The sequence below is a fragment of the Leptonotus elevatus genome, chromosome 6 (assembly GCF_054856555.1).
Source record: "Leptonotus elevatus isolate MCC_2025b chromosome 6, RoL_Lele_1.0, whole genome shotgun sequence".
NCBI lineage: Eukaryota > Metazoa > Chordata > Actinopteri > Syngnathiformes > Syngnathidae > Leptonotus > Leptonotus elevatus.
This window is the reverse complement of record NC_141244.1, coordinates 23,425,209-23,448,905: the sequence shown is the minus strand read 5'-3', so window position 1 is coordinate 23,448,905 and position 23,697 is coordinate 23,425,209. Positions and strand designations below refer to the sequence as shown.

Below are 23,697 nucleotides of genomic sequence, written 5' to 3'. Positions count from 1 at the left end.
GGAGCATTGTTACAAAATGTCAAAAAGAAAAGGATCCCACAAATTTTTAAATTAAATCAAAGTAATTTAAAAAAAAATCTAAAGCGTGGGCATTTTTCCTGATTGTTGGATTTTTACTCCGTCGCCGCAAAAAAAAAACCTTAAACGAGTCGCTTTTCTGACGTCACGTCCGCTCTTTGCTGATTGGTTCATTCCACTGTGTTAGCTCAGGTTTGCCCCGCCTAAAAAATGCGACTGATAGGGTGGTTGACCAGACTCACGCTACAGCAAAACCGCGAGGGAGTCTGGATTTCCAGGCTATGATCTTATAGCAATACATGATGAATTTTAGAATGTTTAGGATTTTTCTAATGTACTAAAATGTTTAAGGAAGGCCTGCAATATGAACTAATTGGCTCTTTCATTGAATTTTTGGTATTCATAATAATGACATAAAAACAAACAGTTTTGAACATTCAGATTCAGTTCCGGTTTTCTCTTTTTCAGAGCTAAGATGAGCTTTAGATAAGATCACAGGTGTCAAACTCCAGGTCCGGGGGGGGGGGGGGGGGTGGCATCACATCATTTTATGCGGCCCGCGAAACAAAATGATGTGCATCAACTTCATATTTCTTATAATAGCAAAACTGCTAATTGTCTTCACTTTTATAGAAATACTTGACTCATTGAGCCATTTTCAGCAGTAAAGAGTGAGAATTAATTTGATAACTTGTACAATTAATACCTTTAAAAACTATTTTTGTCCGCTTGCTGTCGACTGATGATGACATCACCTGTGCTGAGGAAGCAGGTAACAACCAATCATGGCTCACCTGTTTTCTGGGTGTGGTCAGGGAACTGAGCCATGATTGGTCGTTACCTACTTCCTCAGCACAGGTGAGGTCATCTTCAGTCCACGGCAAGTAGAAAATTTATTTTTTAAAGGTATTAATTGTACATGAAAAATAATGAAGTTACCACATTAATTATAGACAAAATATTCACTTTTTACTGCTAAAAATGGCTCAATGAGTCAAGTATCCCTTTGAAAATATTCCGATATTGCAAGCAATGGTTACCAATTTCTCTAGAATCAATTTCAACGTTTTTTATAGGCTTCTAATTTCAAAACTAGTCATTCAACAATTTGTTGTATATGTATTATGAAGCAATCTGCACAATATGTATCAAACTTGGGCTTTGGTGAGCTGCGCGGCATTTCGAAAAGAAGAGTCGAAAAGAAGATGTTGGGATGCGGGTTTTTTTTTGGGGGGGGGGGGGGGGTTGTTGGGTATAATTACCTGCATGTCAGGCTGCTATTTCCACACAGGTGGGTGGGAGGCCGTCATTAGATGCGCTCCAGTGACGCTCTACAGGGTGTGCTTTTCCACTCGCTGCATGCAATTACTGGCTGCCTCATAATGCTTATTCCATCAGCGCTGAACAGGAGACCACTATAAACAAATTGAACGGTGACAGGCTCGGCGTACGCTCACGCGTCTACGTCGTCGGGTTCGCGCGGTCAGAAATTAGGCCTTGAGGAAGGATGGTCATGTGGTTTTCACACATTCATATTCATTCACATTCATTAAATGGGAGTCAGCACACACCTGCCACCGTTCAAAGTGCCTCCGATTAAGTTTTAATTAAAGGTCAGCTGTTTTAGTAGGCTTTTCCTGACATTTTTTGCTTCTTAATTTTGTGCCAACACTGACTGGTATTCATGGTTCCTTTTTCCCAGCTGGAAATGGGGCCTTATATGAGGCGGGGGAATTATGAACAGCTCAAAATAGCAGTCAGCACAAAACCGTCAGGCTTTTGCTAAAAAAGCAAAAAGAAAATCCTACTATAACATCACAACGTTCTTTGTGGTTAATCAGAAGCACTTGAAATTATGGCAGGTGTGCCGTCTCCCATTTAACATGAGCGTCAATGGGATTGTTTAGTTCTGAGCATAGCCACATCCACGGTAATAAGAGGGCGTGCACACTTGTGCAAGTACATTACATCAGTTGTTTAATCTCTTGGGGGGAAAAAATCCTCCAATTAAATTGTACAAGTTAAAAGTCACATTGATGATGGAAAAGGGTTTGAATTATTATTTTTTTTAAATCTTGGTCTCATTTGTTTAAAAAACAACAACAACAACTGACATGTGAACAAGGGTGTGTATACTTTTTATAAAGCCACTCCACAACTTGTTGAATTCGTTAAGAAGGGATTTGGATTTTTTGTCATAATGAAAAGAACAAATCCATTTAGCAAGCAACACTAGCTTCCTTAATGAGCTAGCAAAAAAGTACCCAGTAAGAAAACCAAAACAGGGAGAACATGCAACCTCCAAAAAGGCTTTACCCAAGATTCAAACCTCAAAATTGTGAAGCGGGCCTGCTAACCACTTTATCCACCGTGCTGCAGCCTCTCTCCTCCCTGACAAGGCAAAAACACACACACACACAAAAACAAACAGGAAGCTACATTGCTCATTGATGTGTTAGTCATTAAAAACAATGTCAAACTGACCTAAAAAGCTCACCCCTGCAGTTTTGCCAAATAATCTTTTCCATCCAATTTCAAGTGGAGCTTTTAATTTTTCCTTGGGAAATGAAGACTCTTAGAGATAGAAAACCAGCCTAGTGGAAGTCAACCACATTGACTATTATAATATATTATATGTGACCTTAATAGTGTAAACATGTAATTGTGATTAATATTACATTTGTAGAATATGAGTTATGCAGCAAAATCCCGTCTTTTTTAGCTATCTCAGGGGGCGGCCATTTTGCCGGAAGTCGGATTTTTCCGAGTTCAAACCAGGAAGTGTGTACGGGAACGCCCCTTGGAAATTCCACTTGTGAAGTCGAAAAAAAGAAGTCTTCACGACGGACTTTAATGTGACATCGCTCTACAATGGCGCCCCCTTTGGAAACACAGACCGTGAATAGTAAAACACAATTTACTCGAGTATAAAACGAGATAGCCTTCTTCATTCAAAAATATTCGACATAACTTCACGTAACTCAACGCATGTGACAGTATGCCGCTATCTACCTGCATGAAATTATACAGTGAACTACTGAATTGCATGAAATGCTTATGAAAAAAGATTTTTAAAACTATAAAATTGCCAGAAGGCAAGTTTGCTGGAGGTCAAAATGAGTTTTGAGGACCAAAATAAAAAACGAATTTATCACAATCCTCCAGTTTCATTGTTTACTTTCGCCTCAAAACGCTTTCAGCTCGGAACTGGAAAAACCCAACTCTGATATATCCGACTTTCGACCAACCTCGAATGCAGAAGATTACATCACAGTTGCTGCTACGACCAATCACAACTCACCTGTTTTCTGAAGCTGCACTGTGATTGGTTGTTACCTGAGCAACATTGCTGCCATTTTCAGTAAACAGCAAGTGGCAAAACGGCCGCCCCCTGAGATGGATAATAACGGCTGGATTTTGCTGCTTAACTCATATTTAACTAACACAATAATAACCAGAATGCCATATTTAGACTAGTGGGGCTGCATAGATTATATTATTGTGAAAAAAATGACTTCCCCTTTTAGTAACCCTGTTGTACTAGCGCATTGAATCGTCCTACTCATTAGGACAGAGCGTGCTAGTACACTTACCTTGAGATTGATATCAACTATATCGACTAAACGCCTTTCCACGTTAACCCACCGTGAAGATTCTTGCAATGAGTCTTTTGTGTGTGTTGTTCTGAAAAGCGCAAAAAGCCATTATTCTGTCACCATTTTTAATCTCATTTTAATTCGGACAAGTCAAACGCTACGGTACAAAGTGGACAGTCTGGATTGTGGTCAAAAAAAAAAAAAAAGGAAACAAACTTAAAAGGGACAACTTGGATGTCTGTATTTACACTCTTGCACGCACACGCACACACGCAAACAACCTGAAAATGTTGCATTAAAGTCGCCTCAATGCGCGCTTTTTATCCGCTTTCTTTTTCACCGCCGTGTTATTGACGCCGCTACTACTGGCGGTCGTGCTGGGTCCGTTGGCGCCGTTCCCGAGAGCGGCGGGCACGGATGGCGCGCCGGCTCCCGCCCGCTTGCCGAGGTCCCCCGCGTGCTTCTTGGGCTGCGGCCCGTCGTTGGGGTCCTGCGAGGCCCCCGAGGAGCCGGCGGGCCCCGTCATGGCGTGGATCTCCGTGAGGAGGCGGGCGCGCCCTTCGTATTCCGTGTAGTCCTCCAGGAGCAGGCGCCCCGCCTCCTCGTTGAGCGCCGACTCCGGGTTGGGGTGGATGAGGAGACACTTGATTGTCTGCGAGGGTGACATTTGAGGTGGATTAGAAAGCGCGCGAGGGGAGACGCTGAAGAAAAGACGGTCTATCTTACGAGCAAGACGTGTCGGAGGCCGAGTTCTGCCTTCCAGTCCCTCTTGAGGACGTTGACACAGATCTCGCCTTTGTGGCCCACGTTGGGGTGGAAAATCTTGGTCAGGAAATACCCCTTGGGCGGAACGGCAGGGAAGTCCTTACCGAGGACCAGGCGCATTCGGAACACGCCGCCGGCAAACGGGGTTCCCTCTGTCCACGCATAAACAATTCATCACGTCAAAGCCCAACGCTGCCAGTTGTACTCAATAAGCAGAGTCAGCAAGCACCGGAAACCAACTCGGGGAAGACAAAATGAAGACCTTTCTAATGTCTTTTATGTAATGTTTATGTTGTATTTTTCACTGTGGATTTGGGTCCTCTGGTGTGCACGTCTTGGCCACTAGGGGGCTGTGCAATCCATTCAATTTAGAACCACTTATCCTCAGATATAAATGGAGCTGGTCACAGCTATGCTCAGCAAATTACAAATTACAAAATATATATATATAATATGTCAATATGTTGCACTGTATGTTTTTTGTGTGTGATTTTGGTCAAATATTTTTTATTTCTTTACTTTGCTTTTAGATGTATTCAATTTGTTGTTTGTTGTATTTGTAAGTGCTTTAGTGAAGCCAGTTGACTCCACTGGAACCATCTAGTGCCCATATGTGAAATTTTTGCTCACAAGTCAAAGGGTGGGGTGGGGTGGTGGTCCAAAGTAACATTTGACTAAACAGCTCTTAAGTCTAGGTACCAATATACTATACAGCAACCTATTTTTTTTTTTTTTTTTTACATATATGGCATTTTTAAGCCTAATTAAGGCCTTAATTTTGGTGAAATACATTTACCATCTGCCAGTTCACATGACATGTCTCTCTTTGCTTACTGAGTGAAAAATGTAAAGAGTGCAGTGTGGGAAAAAGTGCCCCTAAACTTAACACAAAACAAAAATGGCTGCTAACTAAAAAGGGGACAGCTTACAAATTCCTGACAAACACATCATGGAGAGAAGTCTGAATGGATGGACATGGCAATATCAAATAAACCCCTGCTCCTATTTATACTAGTATTATAAAAGACTTCTCACCAGGCCCTTCTATGGCCGTGTGCAGTTCCGTTATGTCTTCATCACTGGGGTAGATCTTGATACCCTCCGGCGGGTCCGCGGCTAAGGCTGAAACTTCTTTGTACACCAAGCGAAGAACATGAGGGGGCAAATTCTCCACATTGGAGTTCTGTTGGAAGAGAAGTGCGAATCAGGCTTGTATAAAGCTTCAGAGTGCAGTAAAGCAGAAGTTGACCGCAGCTCTCAAAAAACTCGCCGACGTCACATGGCACCCTACCAGGCCCCGCCTCTTAAAGGCAAGGCACACATGTACACAGACAAGAGTTTATTTTCATTTTACAATGTAAATGCCTTTTTTAATTCACGGAAGCACGTTTACAGTGTGTTTAAAACTATATTTCCAAAATATTACATGATCTCGCAATGTCACAGATTATTGTCAAGTATTGCATGCGAGTCAGGAATGTATTCCTATGATTAATGGGACTTCACTGTAATGTAGTCCTGCTTTATTACTAATAAACACTTAGTCAACGGAAGTCATGCAATAATTCATCACTATGCACGGTTTAAAACTCGAACGGTTTGTGCACATTTTGTCACCGCAAATGTAAACAAAAATACATTACAATTCGTTTAACTTTCTCTGAAAACAAAATGTCACCCAGTTTACTGGATGCTGTTGGATATAAATTAACCACTTAGACGCGTTTAAATGTGGTTTAATACACATAGTTGATGTCGCTGTTTATAGACTGAAGAAAGCCGTTTGAACGAGTTTAATCACACCAGGATGGGTTTTAAAGTGACCAGACGTTAGCAACGTTAGGCTAGCGCGAGAAGAAAAAAAACGCGTCTAAGACTTTATGTAAGCTATGTCCTCTCAGTGATACACGTCACAAACAAAAAATAACTCGTCAGAACATTTAAATGACATAATTATTTGTACTACTATGACCGAATCGGAGTAAGGAAGCTCAACGCCTAGCGACGGCTAAACACTAAAACAAGCTAATGGCTAACTGAAGCTAGCCGTACAATCGACCGCGGACGTCCGTCTTACCATCTTCAGAATAAGTTCTTTCAAGGCGGCGGGTTTTAGATTACACGATGAGGTCTTTCCGCTTATGTGCGACAGGGAAAAAAATAAATATTTGGTAGAAACTTCTTGGGTTCTCACTAGCTGCTGCTCTTTTCTTCTTTTTTTCGTTGACACAGGAACAAAAATACGCTGCTCGGGTAACCTGGCACCACTACCCAATGGGATCGTGGCAGTGGGGTGTGTTGTTTGAATTTAACCAATCGTGATTTAGATGTCGTCAACGTCATCAACAGGAGCCCAACCATCCGCTTCGAGGGGTCTTAAAGTTGTCCCTCATTGGTCCGTTTGAAAAAACGAAAGTACACGAATGGAAAAAAATAATAATATATTTTTCCATTTAGAAATGGGAAGATTATTTCTGGTTTTTGACCATATGTTCATGAAGATGTCTGAGTTCATAATTATTTGTCAATACTTAGGGCTATTTCTTTAAATTTATAACTGCAAGTATGGTAATCACTTTCACATTGATCCTACAGTATTTCCTGTATTATAACTGTACTTATAAATGACTCTAGTAACAAAAAGGCTCTGAAAACTATACATTTTTGTTTTTATGTATTTGAAACCCCTGTACTTGTTTTTTTTTGTTCCACGAAAGATATATATATATTTTTTTTAATGGGAATTTATTTATTTATTTAGACAAAAAAAATTTTTTTTAGAATAATCCACACTAAATTTGGAACTGTAGTTCTATTTAGATTTTGTCTAAAATTGGTGGTTAAAAGTAAACAAAGTTTATTTTAATATGTAATTTATTTTAACATAAAAAAATAATTAAGTATTTTTCGCTATTCTAAATGTAACAGCGAGGTGGCCCACGATTAAATCAACTTTGGTACTGAGGATATAATTCTACAATTTTAATCATTTATTTTAGTTCTTGCATTTCGACTAATTCATGTTCCAGTCCGGTAAGTGGCAGTAATGAAACGTTAACGTCTGGTTGCAGACCGCCATTTAAATAGAACAAGAAAAGGAAGATAATCCAGAATTAGCACCAGAGGGCGCTCCGACACAGCGGCACATCTCAGCAAATAAGTATGAGAATAACGAGAAAAAAAAGGAATTTGCATAAATACGGAATGAACTTTTGTATGTAATACAAGTTTTTTTTTAAAGTACAGACTGAAATCTACTTGAGTAATTAAAACAAAAAAATGTTCACTATAAATGTTATACAATACCGTACCGATTTGAAACAAATCGTCGATTTTGAAGAAAGGAATAGACACTTAATCTGATATAAAATGCAGGTTAGTAAAAGTCGTCAGAAAAGTAAATACCCAGGTGAAACACAACCACTCCACTGCACTAACCAATTATTTTTACTTTGTTACTTTGCGCCATTGGAAAAAGTAACGCTTTTTGACGACTGGGTGGTACAATGTACATTTATCTGTTTTCAAAGCGAGTAACGGTAACAGTCGTCGGAAAAGAACATAGGAAAGTAAAGTATATATACCAGGAAAAAAATACATAATTTGCAATAAAAAATTAAAAAGAAAAGGTATTTGTACTTCGATACACTTCCCCACACTGGTAGCATTTACTTTTTCTTTTTTTTTTCACAGAAATGTACTGCAATGGAGGGGCTTGGAAGTAATACACAAAATTCCAAACTATGGGAAAGAGTTGTTTTGAATGAAATGAAACGCTCGTAAAACCAACAACAAAGCGCGAGCACTTCCGGGTTCTGGATAGAGCTGTCAAGCCCGTAACACCACCTTCTTGTTTTTTTGGGCTAGGAATCGCTTCGTCAACAGCCTATTTCGTTCGTGCTCAACACCACGATACACTCTGGGGAAAAAAAACGAGCCAAACACTTTCACTCATTGAAAAATAAAATAAAATAGTTTGTCAGCTTGGCGGGCGTCGTAGCAGCCATGTTAGCTAGCTAACTAGCTAGCTTGCTTGCTCGCAGCTCCTGCTGATGTTGTTGTTCACACCAACGCGGTTGACTTTTGTTTCGCTCAGTTCCTGTAAAAGGTGCGTGTTGTTATTTTTGCGATTATTATGAGCGACGGGGAAGTGTTCCACGAGAAGCAGCGTCTGGAGCTGTGCGCCATCCACGCGCTCAACAACGTGCTGCAGGAGCGGGTGTTTACAAAGGAGACAGCCGACGAGATCTGCAAACGGTACGGCGTGAAATCAAGTACTTCTTTTATTTTATATGTATGCTTGTGTGGACGCGCCAAAAAAAAAAATTTTTACATAAAAAGTCAGATAGTTTTGTGGGAAAAATGTCATGTATATATAAGTTGTATAGTAGACATCTGGATTTCAAACCATATTACGAGAACAAAAGTCATATTTAAAAAAAAAAAATTAAAGTTGGATTAATATGAGAATCAAGTTCGATATTGAGGAAAAATTTGCTATGTTTTAGATTACGTGTGTATATTTAGATTAAAGTAGTAAAAACTAATATTTTCAAATATGAAGTTGTAATATGAAGTAAATCAAATTTTAAAGTGTTGAGGAAATAAGTCATATTTTTGAAGTTGTATATTTTTTGAGAATAAGGTTGTATATTTTTTGTGTAAAAATGTGTTTTCAAAATTAAAGTTGTAATATGTGTTTTCAAGATAAATTGTTTCAACGTTTGGAGATTAAAATTGTACATTTTCAGAGAAAAAAAGTGTCATATTATGAAATTAGTCATAAATATGATGTGCATAGTCGTCTACTTTTTTTTTAGATTAAAAAATAATAATTACTGTATTTGAAGTTATTATGACTAACTTTTTAAAAATCGACTCCCTTTTATTTTGAAAATATACAACCTTTTAAAGAAAATATACAACTTTATTCTTTCAAATTTAATCCTGTATAATTTTTGTGTGGTCAAAAAGCAATAGACCAAAATATCATTTAAATTCGTAGAACTTAATTTTGCGAAAACATAAACTATAGCGAATGTGAAAAAGTGCTTTAAAAAAAAAAATGACGCACACAGGAGACCAATGCGGAAACAGGACAAAAAAGTCATGCGTTGGCTAATAATCAAGCTTCCTTTTGGGGGATTGAAAAAGAAATGTCACTTTATGGCCGACGGCACACAACCAAAGTGACCCCGAGACGCGTTGTTGACCATCCTGACCGCAGAATGTCTGTGGTGCTTCGAATAAACGCAAATTATGGCAGTGAATCAGCTGTTTGTGACCGTGGCCACATCCCCATGCGGGAATCTTGCTGGATGGAAATTCACATTCCCTGTGACTGACTCAGAACCTGCCCCATGTGTTAATGCCTATTTTTTTGGGCTATGTGTGTGTTTGTAGGCTGGCTCCACAGTGTGTGGTCAACCCGCATCGCTCCGTCTTAGGCACGGGCAACTATGACGTCAACGTCATCATGGCGGCCCTGCAGAGCAGGGAGCTGGCAGCCGTGTGGTGGGACAAACGCAGGTGGGCAAGAAGAAGAAGAAGAAGAAGAAGAACAGAATAATCAGCTGCTGCTATGTGGGTGACCGCTGTGACCTTGTAACCTCCAGGACGGTCCAGAACCTGTGCATCTCCAAGGTTCAGGGTTTCATCCTCAACGTCCCTTCGTGCGTGTCGCTCGGCATCCTGTCCCTGCCGCTGCTGCGGCGGCGCCACTGGCTCGCCGTCCGCCAAGTCAACGGGCAGTACTACAACCTGGACTCCAAGCTGAAGAGTCCCGTGTGCATCGGGGGGGAAGCGGAGCTAAGGTAAGGGGAGAAGAACTCATCCAGTTCCTGATATTTAGCTAGTAACATGATAAATGTAGAATAAGTTATGTTTTGATAGCGGAAGTTGGCGACAAGCATTTTTGCTGTGATCGACCAATCAGAGGGTTGGAAAATGCTGACATCATTGAGGGACGGCTTGCTGGTATTATGAGGAGGAATTTGAAAAGTAAAAAATTCAGAGAAATTTGGAATTAGAATTTTCAAAATGTAAAATTGACAGGAAAAAAAATCTAGAAAATGTTTCCGCTGCTTCACAACCCAAAATCGAATTGCTTAAAGAAATAGTCAGGTTACTAATACAGTTGAAATTAGGCCAAGCACAAATTCCAAAGACCCTGGGCAGATTAGATTGACACGGCAACACGGAGAGGTTGAAATCTGATTGGACGAAAGATGTAACATTCACTTACATGTAGCCCGTGCTCTCTCGCAGAACTTTTCTCAGCGAGCAGCTCTCTCAAGACGTGGCGGAGATGCTCCTGGTGGTGCGGCGGGAGGTGGAGGAGGACGGCTCCTGGCTGAAACTCGAAGACGCCGGTGAGGCCGCAAACAGTACGGCGTGAGAGCAAAACAAAGGACTTGATTTCTTTTTTTTCTTTCTTTTTTTCTTTTGTTTGGTTTTTGGAACACACCTCATGGCAGGAAAGTCTTCAGGGAACAAACTTTTAACGACCACACACGCCAAAGAGAAGTTCATTTGGAAAGCCATTTGAGAATTTATTCCATATCCCTTACTATGTACTAGTTTGTCTGCACTAGTAAATTGGCACACTAGTAGGACAACTAAATGTTACTAGTGTGCCAACGAGCACACGTCAAGGATCTGAACTCAATGCTCAGACGGCTTTCCGATAAAACTTGTGCACTTGTGACGTGAAGATCCAATGATTGTAACTTGTTCTCTGCAGCTAAGCTAACGTGAGAAGCCATTTTGGACATATTGAACGGCGCGCTTTAGCGGTTTAGTAGCACTAAGCGCAGGCATGATGTCATCATCATCATCATCATCATAACAACACTGGAGAGCTCATGATTGGATTGAGGAACACTGATTACAGGACACTGAGACGGTTCTGTCTTTTTTGTAATGAGGTAAAACTGTGCTCCAGTTGATGCTAACTAGTACTACTAGTGAAACACTACATGTTAACTAGTTTATTTTTATTCCACTAGTAGTATTAGTAGCACACAGTTGTTAACTAGTGAACAGTTTTTCCTCAGTCGTTGTTTGCCAAAAGTGAGGACAGAGTCTACACTACTAGTAAGATTACATTGCTAGATTACGCAACTAGTTATGTAAAAAAAAAAAAAAAAACAACAACATTGAATTGACCAGGTCAAATGACCTCCTAGTGTCTCCTATTGATCTATGCATATTCTTGTAGAGTTACGTGTCTCTCTGTGGTGCGCACTTGTGATTTATTGACTGACGACCTAAGTTTCTAACGTTGAAATGTATTTATAATAAATTTTTGTTATTTTAACACTCAGGCATTGTTCGATTTTACTTCCTTTTCAGCAACAGCTAGATAGTTGGTAAATTGTAAAATGTTCTTCTTTTTTTTTTTTTTTTACTTCTTTTGCGGCATAAATATTTTAAAGTAACTCACACCAGTTGTTTGTCATCAGTGTAAAATATATATATTTTTTGTTTTTGACCTTTATTTGTTTGCACAATGAACAGGTTGTAAAACAGCCTAAAAAAAAGAAAACCTGTATTCTCAGCACCTTTTTCCCCCTTGTAACGATCTCAAATAATCTTTCCCCATAGAAATTAATAGAAAAGTCATTAAACCGTTCCACCCTGTCAAAACCTTTTTTTAGACAAGAAAAAAACACTCTTTAATAGTGTGTTTTAATAGAATGTAAACAATTAAACAGCTTTTGCTGACATTTATTTTTTTTACTTGACATTTTGCTGCTTCATCTGCTCTGTGCACCTTGGCCACCGGGGGCAGTATAATACCAACAGTTATACACAAAGCTGGTCAAAATTCCTTGGTAAGCTCACTCTGCTATTGTTGCCCCAAACGACAGTTTGGTAATCAATACTTGTTTCATTACATTTGTATTTAACACAATTAAACAAAAACAAAAACAAAAAGTCAAATGGACACAAATGGCCATCGCAGAGGGTTACGAGTTCAATGACTGTCAGAAACACATCGGGTTATTGTAGTTATTTTTATTATTATTTATTTATTATTATTCATATTAGACTCTTGAGTGTAAAAGGATGCCATTCAAAAGGAGCATTGAGAGTACAAACTCAATTGGAGGGGGTTAACACGGTCAGTTGAGGGAGATGGTGGGAGGGGCTCGAGGAGGATTCAATGAAATCTCCAACATACCGTAATATACACACACACAAAAAAAACATCTCGGAGACCCGACACTGTGCTATGCAGTGGGTATAAAAAGTCTACACACCCCTTGTCAAATGCCAGGTTTTTGGGGGTTTCAAAAAAATGAGCAAAAATAAATCATTTCAAAAATGTTGACACTATTCTAGAGGGGGAAGTAAAACCAAATGAGATGTGATTGCAAAAATGTGCACACCCTAATTCTGAACACAACGTCCCTAGTTAGAGGAGGGTGCGCACATTTGGTTCGATTTTCACCGAGGATTTTATTATAAGGACATTGCTGCTTTACTTGCAAGTCGTCACCGTTACGTTGTGTCTTCTGACAGACTTTTAAAACGTCAGAAGTCTTGCAGTCTGCTAAATAAGCTACCGCTTGCAGGTAAAGACGTTTCTCATCCTAACAGGAATGTTTTTTCATTCAAACGAGAAAACTCATACACATATTGGATAAAAAAAACATTTTTAAATGATGGATGTTGGTCTTTTTTTCTTTTTTTTTACCACAAAAATCTGGCATTTGATCAGGGGTGTGTAGACTTTTTCTACCCACTGTACATTGGTTTTATTGCTATGTACCTGCTGTTGCTGCATGGGATTTGTAGTTCTTTAAGGGTTCTCCGTTCAAACCCGGCTCTCGTAGCCCTCAACCACGGTGATTATTTTTCTTTTAAAAGAGAAATGATTATTATTCAGATATAGACAGTGAGATATACATAATACCATCAGGTCATACACAGAAAATACAGAATTACCACCTATAAAAAGTAATAATAAAAAATATATACCAAGTGAGGGAGAACCGCATAACCATTGACAGAAAAAAAAATGTGCTTTGTTGCTACGTGCCAGTGCTTTTTCTACAACAATTTCATATTTATATATTTATATATATATGTATATAAAACAACTTTCAAACAAACGGGTGGTACATTGAAGAATATAAAACTACATAACGTAGTCACGTCAATACCATTCTCCACTTGCCTCACCACTGTTCACAGTTTACACAGTTTGGACAAACAAAGGGGGAGGGTTTGGTTTCCACAGTCCGTTTTCACTTCTGCTCCTTTTTTCTTTTTCTTTTTTTTAATAAGTGCTTCTAATCATCAGAATTGTCAGAACAGGAATATTCAGACGTTATACGCAACACTAAAGCCTTCCTTTTGTTTCTTTAAGATTAGTTTCCGTTCGTTTTAAAGTGTCCATTCATATGAAAACTAAACATTTGTTTTCTTCTTCTATACATTTGCTAAGAAAAGAAAAATAGTTATCAACGTGAATACAGATTCCTCGAATGGGCGGGGTTAGGGTGTGATTGACTTCCCCCGTAACCAGTCAGCATGCTGGGAGAGTACTGCGGAAAAAGAGCACACGTGGTCATTCAAACGCGGAAAAGTCATCTGTCATTTATTTGTAAAGTCTTTTGGAAATAGGCCTTTTGCCAGAAACATTTTCAAAACATTTTGAAGCTTTGTACTTAGAAAAAAGAAAAAAAAGAAAAAAAAAGAAGCTAAAGGCAAGACCCCCACTGCCACACCAGTTGACTAATGCAGGGGTGGGGGACCTACAACCCGTAGGCAACATCCCGAACCTTTTGTGAGTGCAGTGGACCCCCGCATACTCGCCGTTTGGCACCCATGGAATTCACCTACTTGTTTTTCACATTTAAAAAAATATATTTTTTAAATGATGTTTTGTTTTTCCTGAAATGTAGAGTAAAACAAATGTTTGTTTTTTCCTAATATATATATATATAATATATATATATATATATATATAAAAAAAAAATTCAATGAAAGTTTTTTTGCTTGGTATTTTTTAACCCTGTTTTTCGTGATTTTTTAGCGTAAAACAAATGTTTTTTTTTGTTAAATTTTTTTAAATGAAAGTTTTTTTGCGAATTTTTAGGATAAAACAAATGTTTTTTTTTATATATATAATTTTTTAGGGTGTCAATTGCTGTATTTTGGATTTTTGCTATTTGCTTTGCCACCATCTTGGTGCTAAGAAACTACAGCCCCCTCCAAAAGTATTGGTACAGCAAGGTCAATTTCATTGTTTTTGTTGTACGATTAACACATTTGGATTTCAGATGAAAACATGGATATGATATGACAAAACATTTACTGGGAAGGTCTTAGATTGGCAAAGTCAATCCCTGGACCTTAACCCAATAGAGCATGCATTTGACCAAGGCCTGGAAAAGCATTTCACATGAAAAATTGATGCCATTATGCGATATTCACTTTAAGCCAATTTCGTAATATCTGTTTCAATACTTTTGCTAACCTGAAACGTGGGTAAGCTTTCACGACAAAAACAAAGGAATTGACCTTTCTGTTCCAATAGTTTTGGAGGAGACTGTATGGCAAAGTGAATTGAGGAGCTCTAGATAGCCAAAAGTAGTGCTTTGCCGCCACCTAGGGTCATCTCGGGGTCGTCAAGTACTCGTGAATATTCATGGCAGGGCACAATCCCGGAACAGAGTTTCAATTTAGTGCATTATTTAAAAAATAAATGTAAAAAAACGGGTAAAAAAAAGTCCCCCTAATCCCGCACTCGTGACGAGCATGATGATCAAATGGCACACACAAGAACAGAGGAACTCACAGAGGGGGGTGGGGACTGCCTGTCAGTCAAGGGGAGGCTCTCATAGCCAGGGTTGCCATTGGAGGAAACGTTTGGAGTCCTGTGTAGAGAGAGTAGAAAGAGACAAGGGGAGGAGGAGGAGGAGGAGGAGAAGGATGGAGGGATGGAGGATGAAGAAGACACGTCGAGAAAGACGGGAGACGGTGGCGGTGGCACAGGAGTCGAGGGCAGGTCAAAAGGGAAGAGGGAGAATCAGCGGTTAGAGATCAAGCGCACAACGAAAAACTCGCTCTCGCTTTCTTTCTCATTTTCAGTCGGCGTGCATCTTCCGCTCTTGCGCTCATCTGCATGCATTTTAGTTGCCGGACTAGTGAATGCGTGATAAAAACCCCAGAAAGCTTTTTTTGGGGGGGGTGGGGTGTGGGGGGTGGGGGTGGGGGGGTACTCCCACTTACTGTATGTGTTAGTGCCACTTAGGTACACCTGTGCAATCCAATAACGTCCAATTTCGTGGTCATTATTTTGTCGTCACTGATATTGTATTATCACTTTGCTGACAGGAAAAGCAAAATGATGATAACTGCCTCTTCATATGCGTGTATAGAAGGCCTTACCTAAAGAGGAAGGATTTTTTTTTTTTTAAGATTAAATTGTTTTTTTTCAAAAGTTTGGGGTCACTTCAAATTGTCTTTATGTTTAAAAGAAAAACATTGCCTTTTTAAAATGAAGGTTAAATTAAATTAAACAGAAATGCAGTGATTCGCAGTTTTTCGCAGAAAATAAATAAATAATATAATATACATATTTATGATAATAAAAATGTGTCTTCAAGCGATATTTGACTCATTGAACCATTTTCAGCAGTAAAAAGTTAAGATTGTGTCTACAATTAATTGTGGTAGCTTCATAATTTTTCATGTACAATTAATACCTTTAAAAAAAAAAATTCTACTTGCCGTCGACTGAAGATGACGACACCTGTGCGGAGGAAGTAGGTAGCGACCAATCATGGCTCAGTTTATTGACCAAACCCAGAAAAACAGGTGAGCCATGATTGGTCGTTACCTACTTTCTCAGCACGGGTGATGTCATCTTCAGTCGACACCAAGTGGAAAATGTGTTTTTTAAAGATATTAATTGTACATGAAAAATAATGAAGTTATCAAATTCATTCCGGACAAAATATTAACTTTTCACTGCTGAGACTATGCCAGCGACGTATAGTGACAGGCAGAAAATGAAAAGCTTGTTTTATGTAATGTGGTGTACAAAACAAAACAAAAATTCAAATCTCACCACCACATTTTTGAATCGTTGTTTTTTTCAAATTGTCGTGTTGCACAACTGCAGTGCATCACATTGAGAGATGTTTCTAATATGGCAATATAACAAAAGTCAATGTCGTTATATTGCACAAGCGTACCAAATGTTGTGGCCTGCTGTGAAAATATTACACGATGCCTTACTCGGGCAGCGGCACGACGGAAAGCCATTGCCGTATTTGGTTTTCGTTTTCAACGAGGCTACTAAAGTAGAGAATGACACCTGCCTACTTAGTTGGACCTAGTAGTGCTAGCAGTAATAGTCAACTAGTAGGTTAAATTGTTAACTAGTGGCGGCAAACAAATCTACTACTGCTAATAGTGAAGGAAAAACTCTTCATTTGTTAATAACTGCATGCTACTAGTGTGACTAGTGAGAAAATTCTACTGGTTAACACTTCACTAGCAGTGCTAGTAGCATGCATTTGTAACAAGTGAACAGTTTTGCCTCACAGTAAATGTTACTAGTTATCCTACTAGTATGCAGAGATGTCATACAGTAGTGTATTTTATTTGATTTTACTAGTAAAGCGCAGTTGTTTTACTATTACATCAATTGTCTTAGTAGTAAGGACAAAGAGCGTACTAGTTCATTGAACTAAACTAGCATTCATTCCATAACATTGATATGTGCTAGTATGCTTTTTGTCCGCACTAGCCAGACAATTACATGCACTAAGTAGAACGACTCGGCCACACACTTACACAATTACGTACTAGTAGCACAACTAAATGGCACAAATGAAGTAAAACTGTGCACTAGTTGACAACTGCATTCTACTAGTTAACATCTCACAAGTGCTACTAGTAGCACGCTAATGTCTGCTAGTGCACAATTTTGTAACATTTAGTTGTCCTACTCGTTTGCAGAAATGGTCAAAACATTACTAGTAAGACACAGTTGGTCTACTAGTGCCCTCCACTGTCTTAGTCGTGAGGACAAAGACCGTACTAGTACATGGAATCAAATGGCTTTCTGTAGTGTGACTGCGTTTAAAATAAGATGTTAGAAGTGTGAGGAGTCATGAAGAGAAAAAAAAGCCAGGAGAGATCACAATGAGGAGACAAAGCGATGACGAGTGATGCGGAGGGTGGAAAAGGTCGGTACCTACACGGGTTTTCTTGCCAATTTACCCCCGCCCCCCAAATCCCCCTCAAAAAACACAGCAGTGGTCTTACTAGGCGAAGATCGTGACGCCGCAATTTCGAGTCGAGGGGGAAAAGGTAAAAATAAAACGGGCCTGCGTGGTCTGTCCTGAAAACACTCGAGACAGACGGACGGATTGGACAGACACACGGGCAGACAGACGGACGGACGGACGGACAGACAGACAGACAGGCCTCTGCAGTTGTGTCCGCTCCTCTGTCTACACTGTCGTCCATGTTGACCTGTCTGTGTGTCTGTCTGCGGAGGAGCAACCAGTGCTGCGTGTGCAACAGCGCAAGGTGCTGTGGGATGTGCCGAGGCTCACTGGCTGCCTCTCATGTGTCCTGTTTAAGAGTCAAACTTGGATATGATGAAGGGGGGAACGTGGAATTGGAATGCAGACTGAGCGGACGCAACATTAGGGACACCTGCACAATCTAACCAGATCCAAAAAGAGAGCTGGATGGAAAAAAATAAATACATTCATTTCACATTGATTGCTGTTGTAAGTTGAAGTGGTGTAATACTGCATTCACTGACTATTTCATTACTACCACTATTGCTACTACTTCTTTTAGCGATGCTACTATTATTTCAGTTTCTTTTTTTTGTACATCATCCTTTACAATTTCTACTACTTTTACTTCAACTACTCTTTCTATTACTTCTACTAATATTTTATAGTACTCCTACCACCACCACTCTAACATTTATACTACTACAATTTCTACCTCAACAACTTTTTCTTCTACTAGTATTTCTACCAAGTCCAATACTATTTCTACCAATTAAGAGTTTTACTATTCTTACCTCAACTCCTACTACTTCTACCACCATTAATACTTTTTATACTACCTCCAATATTACCTGTACTGTTCCCAAACTACTTCCAATACTTTTCTACGACAATTTCTACTACAGCTACTATTTGTATACTACTTTTACCACTACTATTTACACTACTTTATTTCAACTACTACTCTTACTTGTGCTCCTACTGCTAACACCAGAAGTATCAAATCCAGTTCCAGAAAGTAAAAACCCTGCCACAGTTTGGCAGGTAAATGTGCTCTTGAATAGACCAGGTTTTTACTTACTGGACCTGGATTTGACACCTTTGGCTACTGCTAATAATAGCAACAAAAAAATTGGATTTAAAGCAAGCTAGCTAGCTAGAGAGGTAGCTAGATAGACAGTTTGCTAGCTATCTGGCTATCTAGCTAGTTATCTATTTAGATAAAAGTTAGCTAGCTATCTAGCTTGCTATCTAGCAAGATAGACAGTTAGCTATTTAGCCAGCCAGACGGTTAGCTATCTATCGAGCTATCTAGGCAGCTAGCTAGCCAGACGGTTAGCTATCTATCTAGCTCGATAGCTAGCCAGCTAGCTAGATAGATAGATAAATATAGAGTTTTACACCACTGCAAATTACAGCTAACCTTTGGTACCACCCTTCAGTTGGATTTCGTTAGATTGTGCAAGCGTACCTAATATTGTGACTGGTCGGTATATGTAATATGTGAGTCTACATTTTATTTGTATGCTTTCTGGACTCTACTGCAACATCTGGAAGTTTCTGTCTGTCTGTTTGTCTGTCTGCGTGTCCGTGTGTCTGGTGTTACTCACGGGAGGGGCGGCGCGCTAGAAAAGGGGGGTGTCCACCCGGCCCCCGGGTAATTATAGAAGGGGGCCATGGCCCCGCGCTGAGACCCCGAGGCCGTCTGTCTACGTGCCTGATGGGAGGTGAAGGGGTCCTCACTCTCGCTGTCCGAGTCCTCGTACTCTTCCGAATCACTGGCGAAACGGCGGCCATGGAAGAGAGAGAGATGGAGATGTGTGAGGATGGATGGCTAACATAGAGAAGGTGGATCACAATGAAACATTAATAGTCATTATTTTAGTCCTGGCTTTTGTTTTTTCCCCTCCGGATTTAAACATGCATGGGAGCAGTGTGACAGCAGACCAAAAATAAAGAATGATGCTCGTGATATGCAGTACAGGTGAACAGCAATCAATTTATTAATAAAGACGAGGCGCCAGGGATATTCCGGGTGGCAGAAATCGATTAGGCGGGAATTGGAGGATACAGTAAAACGAGTGGATGCTGTAAGTAAGTAGACACTTGAAAGAAACAGATTGAGGAACCAAACCTCCTGCATCGGGTTGATGGAAGACATTTTCTCACAGGTTTGTATGTTTGGTTGAGTTGTAGGAGTAATCTAACAAAATATAATAGCTAGCCAGCTAGTAGAAGACAATGCGCTAGCCAATTCAGTAGCAGCAACAGTAAGCTAACGTGTGTGGTTTTTTTTTGGGGGGGGGGGGGGGTTGGGGGGGTGTCCTCCCTCACCTTGGGAAGCTCCTCCAGGCACCAGGCAGAGAACAAAGAATGGCAGTGAAGGCCAGAGCCGAGAGGAACGAGTACAGCGAGAGGTAGAGCAGTCCCTCCATCCCGTCATAGCACAGGCCTTTCAGTGAGTCGATGTAGTCCTACAAGACGGACATGTTGATTGATTGATGTACAGTACGTGGAACAGTTCAATTCTTGTGTTTTTGTGTAGTATTAATGGCTTCTACACTGTAAAAAACAACAACTTAGTAACATTTTTTTCACTCAGAAATTCTGCATAAATTTGACGAGAGTTTTGAGTACATTTGACCAGTTTATAAAAAATAAAAAACTGAGCCATGCTACTCCTGCTGTGTTAGTATATTGCTGGTGTCAAGTAGAATCCTCGTACCTCCAAGAGCATTTTTGGTCTCATTGTTGGACACAGCATTATGGCAAACAAGAGTGGCATAGCACAGGTGGTAGAGTTGAAGCTGAAGGGCGTGAGTTTGTTCCTCAATAAGTGTAAGAGTAACTTTTTAAAATAAACTGGTCAAATGTACTCAATGCCCTCCTTGTAAAATTTACTTTATTATTACTCCCCCTTTTTTTTTTTTTTTTTTTTTTCTTTTTTTTTTACAGTGTAGAACTGTGACGTTGAGATAGTACTGGATTAAGTCGTCCCCGCTGAACGGTCAGGAACCAAATTCATTCGCCCGTCGCTGATTCTCACCTTGTTGAGGCCACGGCAGTTCAGCAGCGCCACCAGTTGATGGAAGTTGCCTTCTGTGCTGTTGAGAATCTGTTGAACATCCCTGAGTGATTTCTGCAAGTGAAGTGTCCCATGAGGGAAAATGAATACAAGTACATAACTGCCTGGTTTTTTTTTTTTTTCAGGATGAGGCTAACCCACCTCAGCTTTGGGGAACTGCGTGAGGGCGTTACGTTCCACACTGGAAAGGTGTGTGTGGATGTTGGACAGCGCCCTCTGCGACTGGGTGAGGAGCTGAAGACAGAGCGTGAAGATTTTTTGACGTCGCACTCAAGCAGTACATTATGATATTAACTCATTCGCTGCCAATAACGCCGATCAACGTCAAAAAGTCATTTTAACGATTTCTATTAGTTTAACATTTTTTCCCCCCACTTTTGTTAACAAGAGTATGAAAACTAATTCGTTTTATTGTTCATTTAGAACAGATATAAAATTTGTGATTAATTGTAAGTTAACTAGTGAAGTCATGCGATTAATTATGATTAAAAAATGTAATCGCCTGACGCCCCTAATTTTTAATAATCTTTTCTTTAAAAAAAAAAAAAGAAAAGAAAAAGGAAAAGATTATTAAAAATGTTTTTTTTTAAACAATTAAAATTACTTTTAAAAAACGAAGAAAAGATTATTAAAAATGTTAATCGCCTAACGCCCCTAATTTTTAATAATCTTTTCTTTAAAAAAATAAATAAATAAATAAAGGAAAAGATTATTAAAAATGTTTTTTTTTTAAACAATTAAAATTACTTTTAAAAAACAAAGAGGCGTTAGGCGATAAACATTTTTCGTAATTAAAAATGCCTGATAAGATGAACACTATTAGGTTGTAAGTGTACCTAATGTTGTGCTAGTGCGTGTGCATATTATACAGGGAAGGTAGAACCCTTGGTACCTGCTGGAACGGACTGTTCATGCGTCGGCTGCAGGTCAGGTAATAATCCAGCACATCTAAGCGGCAAACAGAGCAAGAACACAAAGGAGGTCATGTGGGATTATCCAGCATCATCATACACAGTTCTGCTCATGTGGGCACGACAGAGAGCGTAAACAACAACCACCACCAGGTTTTTTTTTGTGTGGGGGCGGCAAGGGGTACCTGAGCTGGTTCCCGTGTTGAAGTTTGTGGAGTTGAGCACAAACATGTTTGGATCAGTGCAGAAGTCGCTGAGGGCCTGATAAGGGAAGATGAGAGAGAGAGAGGGGTCAAACAAGGAAGCAGAGATGAGGTTAGCAGACGCGCTGACCGAGTGACATACTTCCCCTCCTGACATATCTGACAGGATGCAGATGGCGCGCGGCCACAAATTGACGCTGATGTCCTCAATAAACCTACACGAGCCTCTTATATCGCTCCATCAGCGTAAGGCTCCCATATTGTCAATATACTGTATACGGGCGGCCTTCTTTGTTGGTCATGACCTACATTTACAATCAAAATTTTAATATTTCGTCGAGAGCTGTCAAACGATTAAATTTTTTAATCAGATTAATCACATTTTAGAATGAATCATGATTAATCGCTTAACAAAAAAGGCTTTTTTATCAAAAAAAATTCCCCCAAATTTGAAGAGCACCAGGTTGTGTGTTAATTATTTTGATATTTAATGTGATGAGGACGACTTCAACATTTTTTGACCCACTGCACACACTCATCCTCCTCTTTTTCTAATCAGTTAATGACTTGCATAATTTAAAATGGGGAAAAAAATGACCCCCAATATTTTGACATGAACAAATATTCTAAATGTGATACGCAAACATTGATTAAATGCTTCACTTTAATGCATGTAATTTAGTTTATTGCTCAAACACAACCTGTGCTACCTTAAAACGTAGCCACCCGCTGTCACGCTAAAGGATAATCTATGGTCAAAATTAATAGTGCGATTAATCTGCGTTAATTCATGATTGATGCGATCAATTTTTGTGATTAAGTAATCAGTTAACGCTTTAACTTTGACGGCAGTAATTTCGTCACTGTCATGAAGAAATTTCATAAATGTCCAAACATGGTTAACTCATTCACTGCCATAAATTCATTAAAAAAAATTAAAAAATAAAATAAAAATTGGGGCGACAAGCATTTTTTTAAAATTTTTAATTAATCACATGACTTAACTAGTTAACTAATGATTAATCACACATTTTATATTTGTTCTAAATGTACATATATATATATTAAAAAAATAATACAAAAAAGTTAGGATTTCATACTCTTGTTAACAAGTGGAAAACAATTTTTAACTAATAGAAATAGTTCAAATGCATTTTTGACGTTTATAGCCGTCAATGGCAGTGAATGAGTTAATTTCGATTGGTCTGCCGCACATTATTTTAACAAATGATGAACCGATTTAAAGTGTTGAAAATAGCTTGTGAACATATCAACTCTTGAACGCTGAGCCGCCCGAAGTGGTGTCGTAAAAGTCCCCCTCTCTCCTCGCATTATGTCGCCTCAAGATTGAGAGTCTGGACATTTTATTCCATTTTTTTTTTGTTCATTCCCAACAATCCATTCTATTCACCAAAAGCGTGCTTTCTTAGGTTTCAGATTCCAGATTATTTCAACGGTGAAAGATGATTGGAGATTTGTAACATTTTTGTCTGGTGGTGTGCCGTGAGATTTTTCTCATGACTCAATAAAGGCTGCTGGACAATAAAGTCCTGCGCCCTGCTGTAGACACTCACCAGAAGAGGGAGCGATAGTCCCGCAGAGAGGCCCCGCTCTGGCGGGTAAAAGTGGCCACTGAGGACAGAAAAAACCGGGCCGGCCCACAGCGAGCCCTTTGTTTCCTTATCACTAGCCAGGGACAGAGCGTCTCTGTCAGGCTTTGGGACGTCTCCCACCAGCTCCGCGTGACACAAAACAGGCAGCAGAGCAGAAAAACAGCCACTATTTGGCCTCTTTACACATTCTTTCACGGGGAAAGCTGGAAATGGACATGAAACGCTCCCTCTG

At 39.5% G+C, this 23,697-nt stretch overlaps 3 protein-coding genes across 7 annotated transcripts in view; 1 reads left to right on the top strand and 2 right to left on the bottom strand.

Annotated features, from left to right (window-relative positions):
• Nucleotides 1-3,722: 3,722 nt before the first annotated feature.
• On the bottom strand, nucleotides 3,723-6,652 carry ube2s (ubiquitin-conjugating enzyme E2S). The gene is made up of 4 exons (XM_086078814.1): nucleotides 6,457-6,652; nucleotides 5,415-5,562; nucleotides 4,341-4,531; nucleotides 3,723-4,266 (listed from the first exon to the last, which is right to left on the bottom strand). Exons 1-4 carry the CDS (start codon nucleotides 6,457-6,459, stop codon nucleotides 3,910-3,912), a joined length of 699 nt encoding a protein of 232 aa, XP_085934940.1. The 5' UTR covers nucleotides 6,460-6,652; the 3' UTR covers nucleotides 3,723-3,909.
• A 1,516-nt stretch (nucleotides 6,653-8,168) lies between these two features.
• On the top strand, nucleotides 8,169-21,220 carry josd2 (Josephin domain containing 2). Of its 2 annotated transcripts, XM_086077874.1 has the most exons (5): nucleotides 8,169-8,636; nucleotides 9,783-9,908; nucleotides 9,995-10,192; nucleotides 10,647-10,750; nucleotides 20,864-21,220. In XM_086077874.1, exons 1-5 carry the CDS (start codon nucleotides 8,515-8,517, stop codon nucleotides 20,866-20,868), a joined length of 555 nt encoding a protein of 184 aa, XP_085934000.1. In that variant the 5' UTR covers nucleotides 8,169-8,514; the 3' UTR covers nucleotides 20,869-21,220. The 2 variants fall into 2 exon arrangements, with proteins under 2 accessions (XP_085934000.1, XP_085933999.1); XM_086077873.1 differs by lacking the exon at nucleotides 20,864-21,220 and having other exon boundaries at nucleotides 8,170-8,636; nucleotides 10,647-11,697.
• ttyh1 (tweety family member 1) overlaps nucleotides 12,379-23,697 on the bottom strand; it is a 27,237-nt gene continuing 15,918 nt past the window's right edge. Inside the window, exons 8-15 of one of the 4 annotated variants that reach the window (XM_086077868.1) lie at nucleotides 21,835-21,910; nucleotides 21,631-21,686; nucleotides 20,880-20,972; nucleotides 20,700-20,792; nucleotides 19,988-20,127; nucleotides 19,264-19,431; nucleotides 15,190-15,268; nucleotides 12,379-13,933 (exon numbers count right to left, since the gene is read on the bottom strand). In XM_086077868.1, the coding sequence (XP_085933994.1) occupies nucleotides 13,850-13,933; nucleotides 15,190-15,268; nucleotides 19,264-19,431; nucleotides 19,988-20,127; nucleotides 20,700-20,792; nucleotides 20,880-20,972; nucleotides 21,631-21,686; nucleotides 21,835-21,910 (789 nt within the window). In that variant the 3' untranslated portion in view covers nucleotides 12,379-13,849. The remainder of the gene's footprint in view (nucleotides 13,934-15,189; nucleotides 15,269-19,263; nucleotides 19,432-19,987; nucleotides 20,128-20,699; nucleotides 20,793-20,879; nucleotides 20,973-21,630; nucleotides 21,687-21,834; nucleotides 21,911-23,697) is intronic. The other 3 variants (XM_086077872.1, XM_086077870.1, XM_086077869.1) reach the window with 3 other exon arrangements.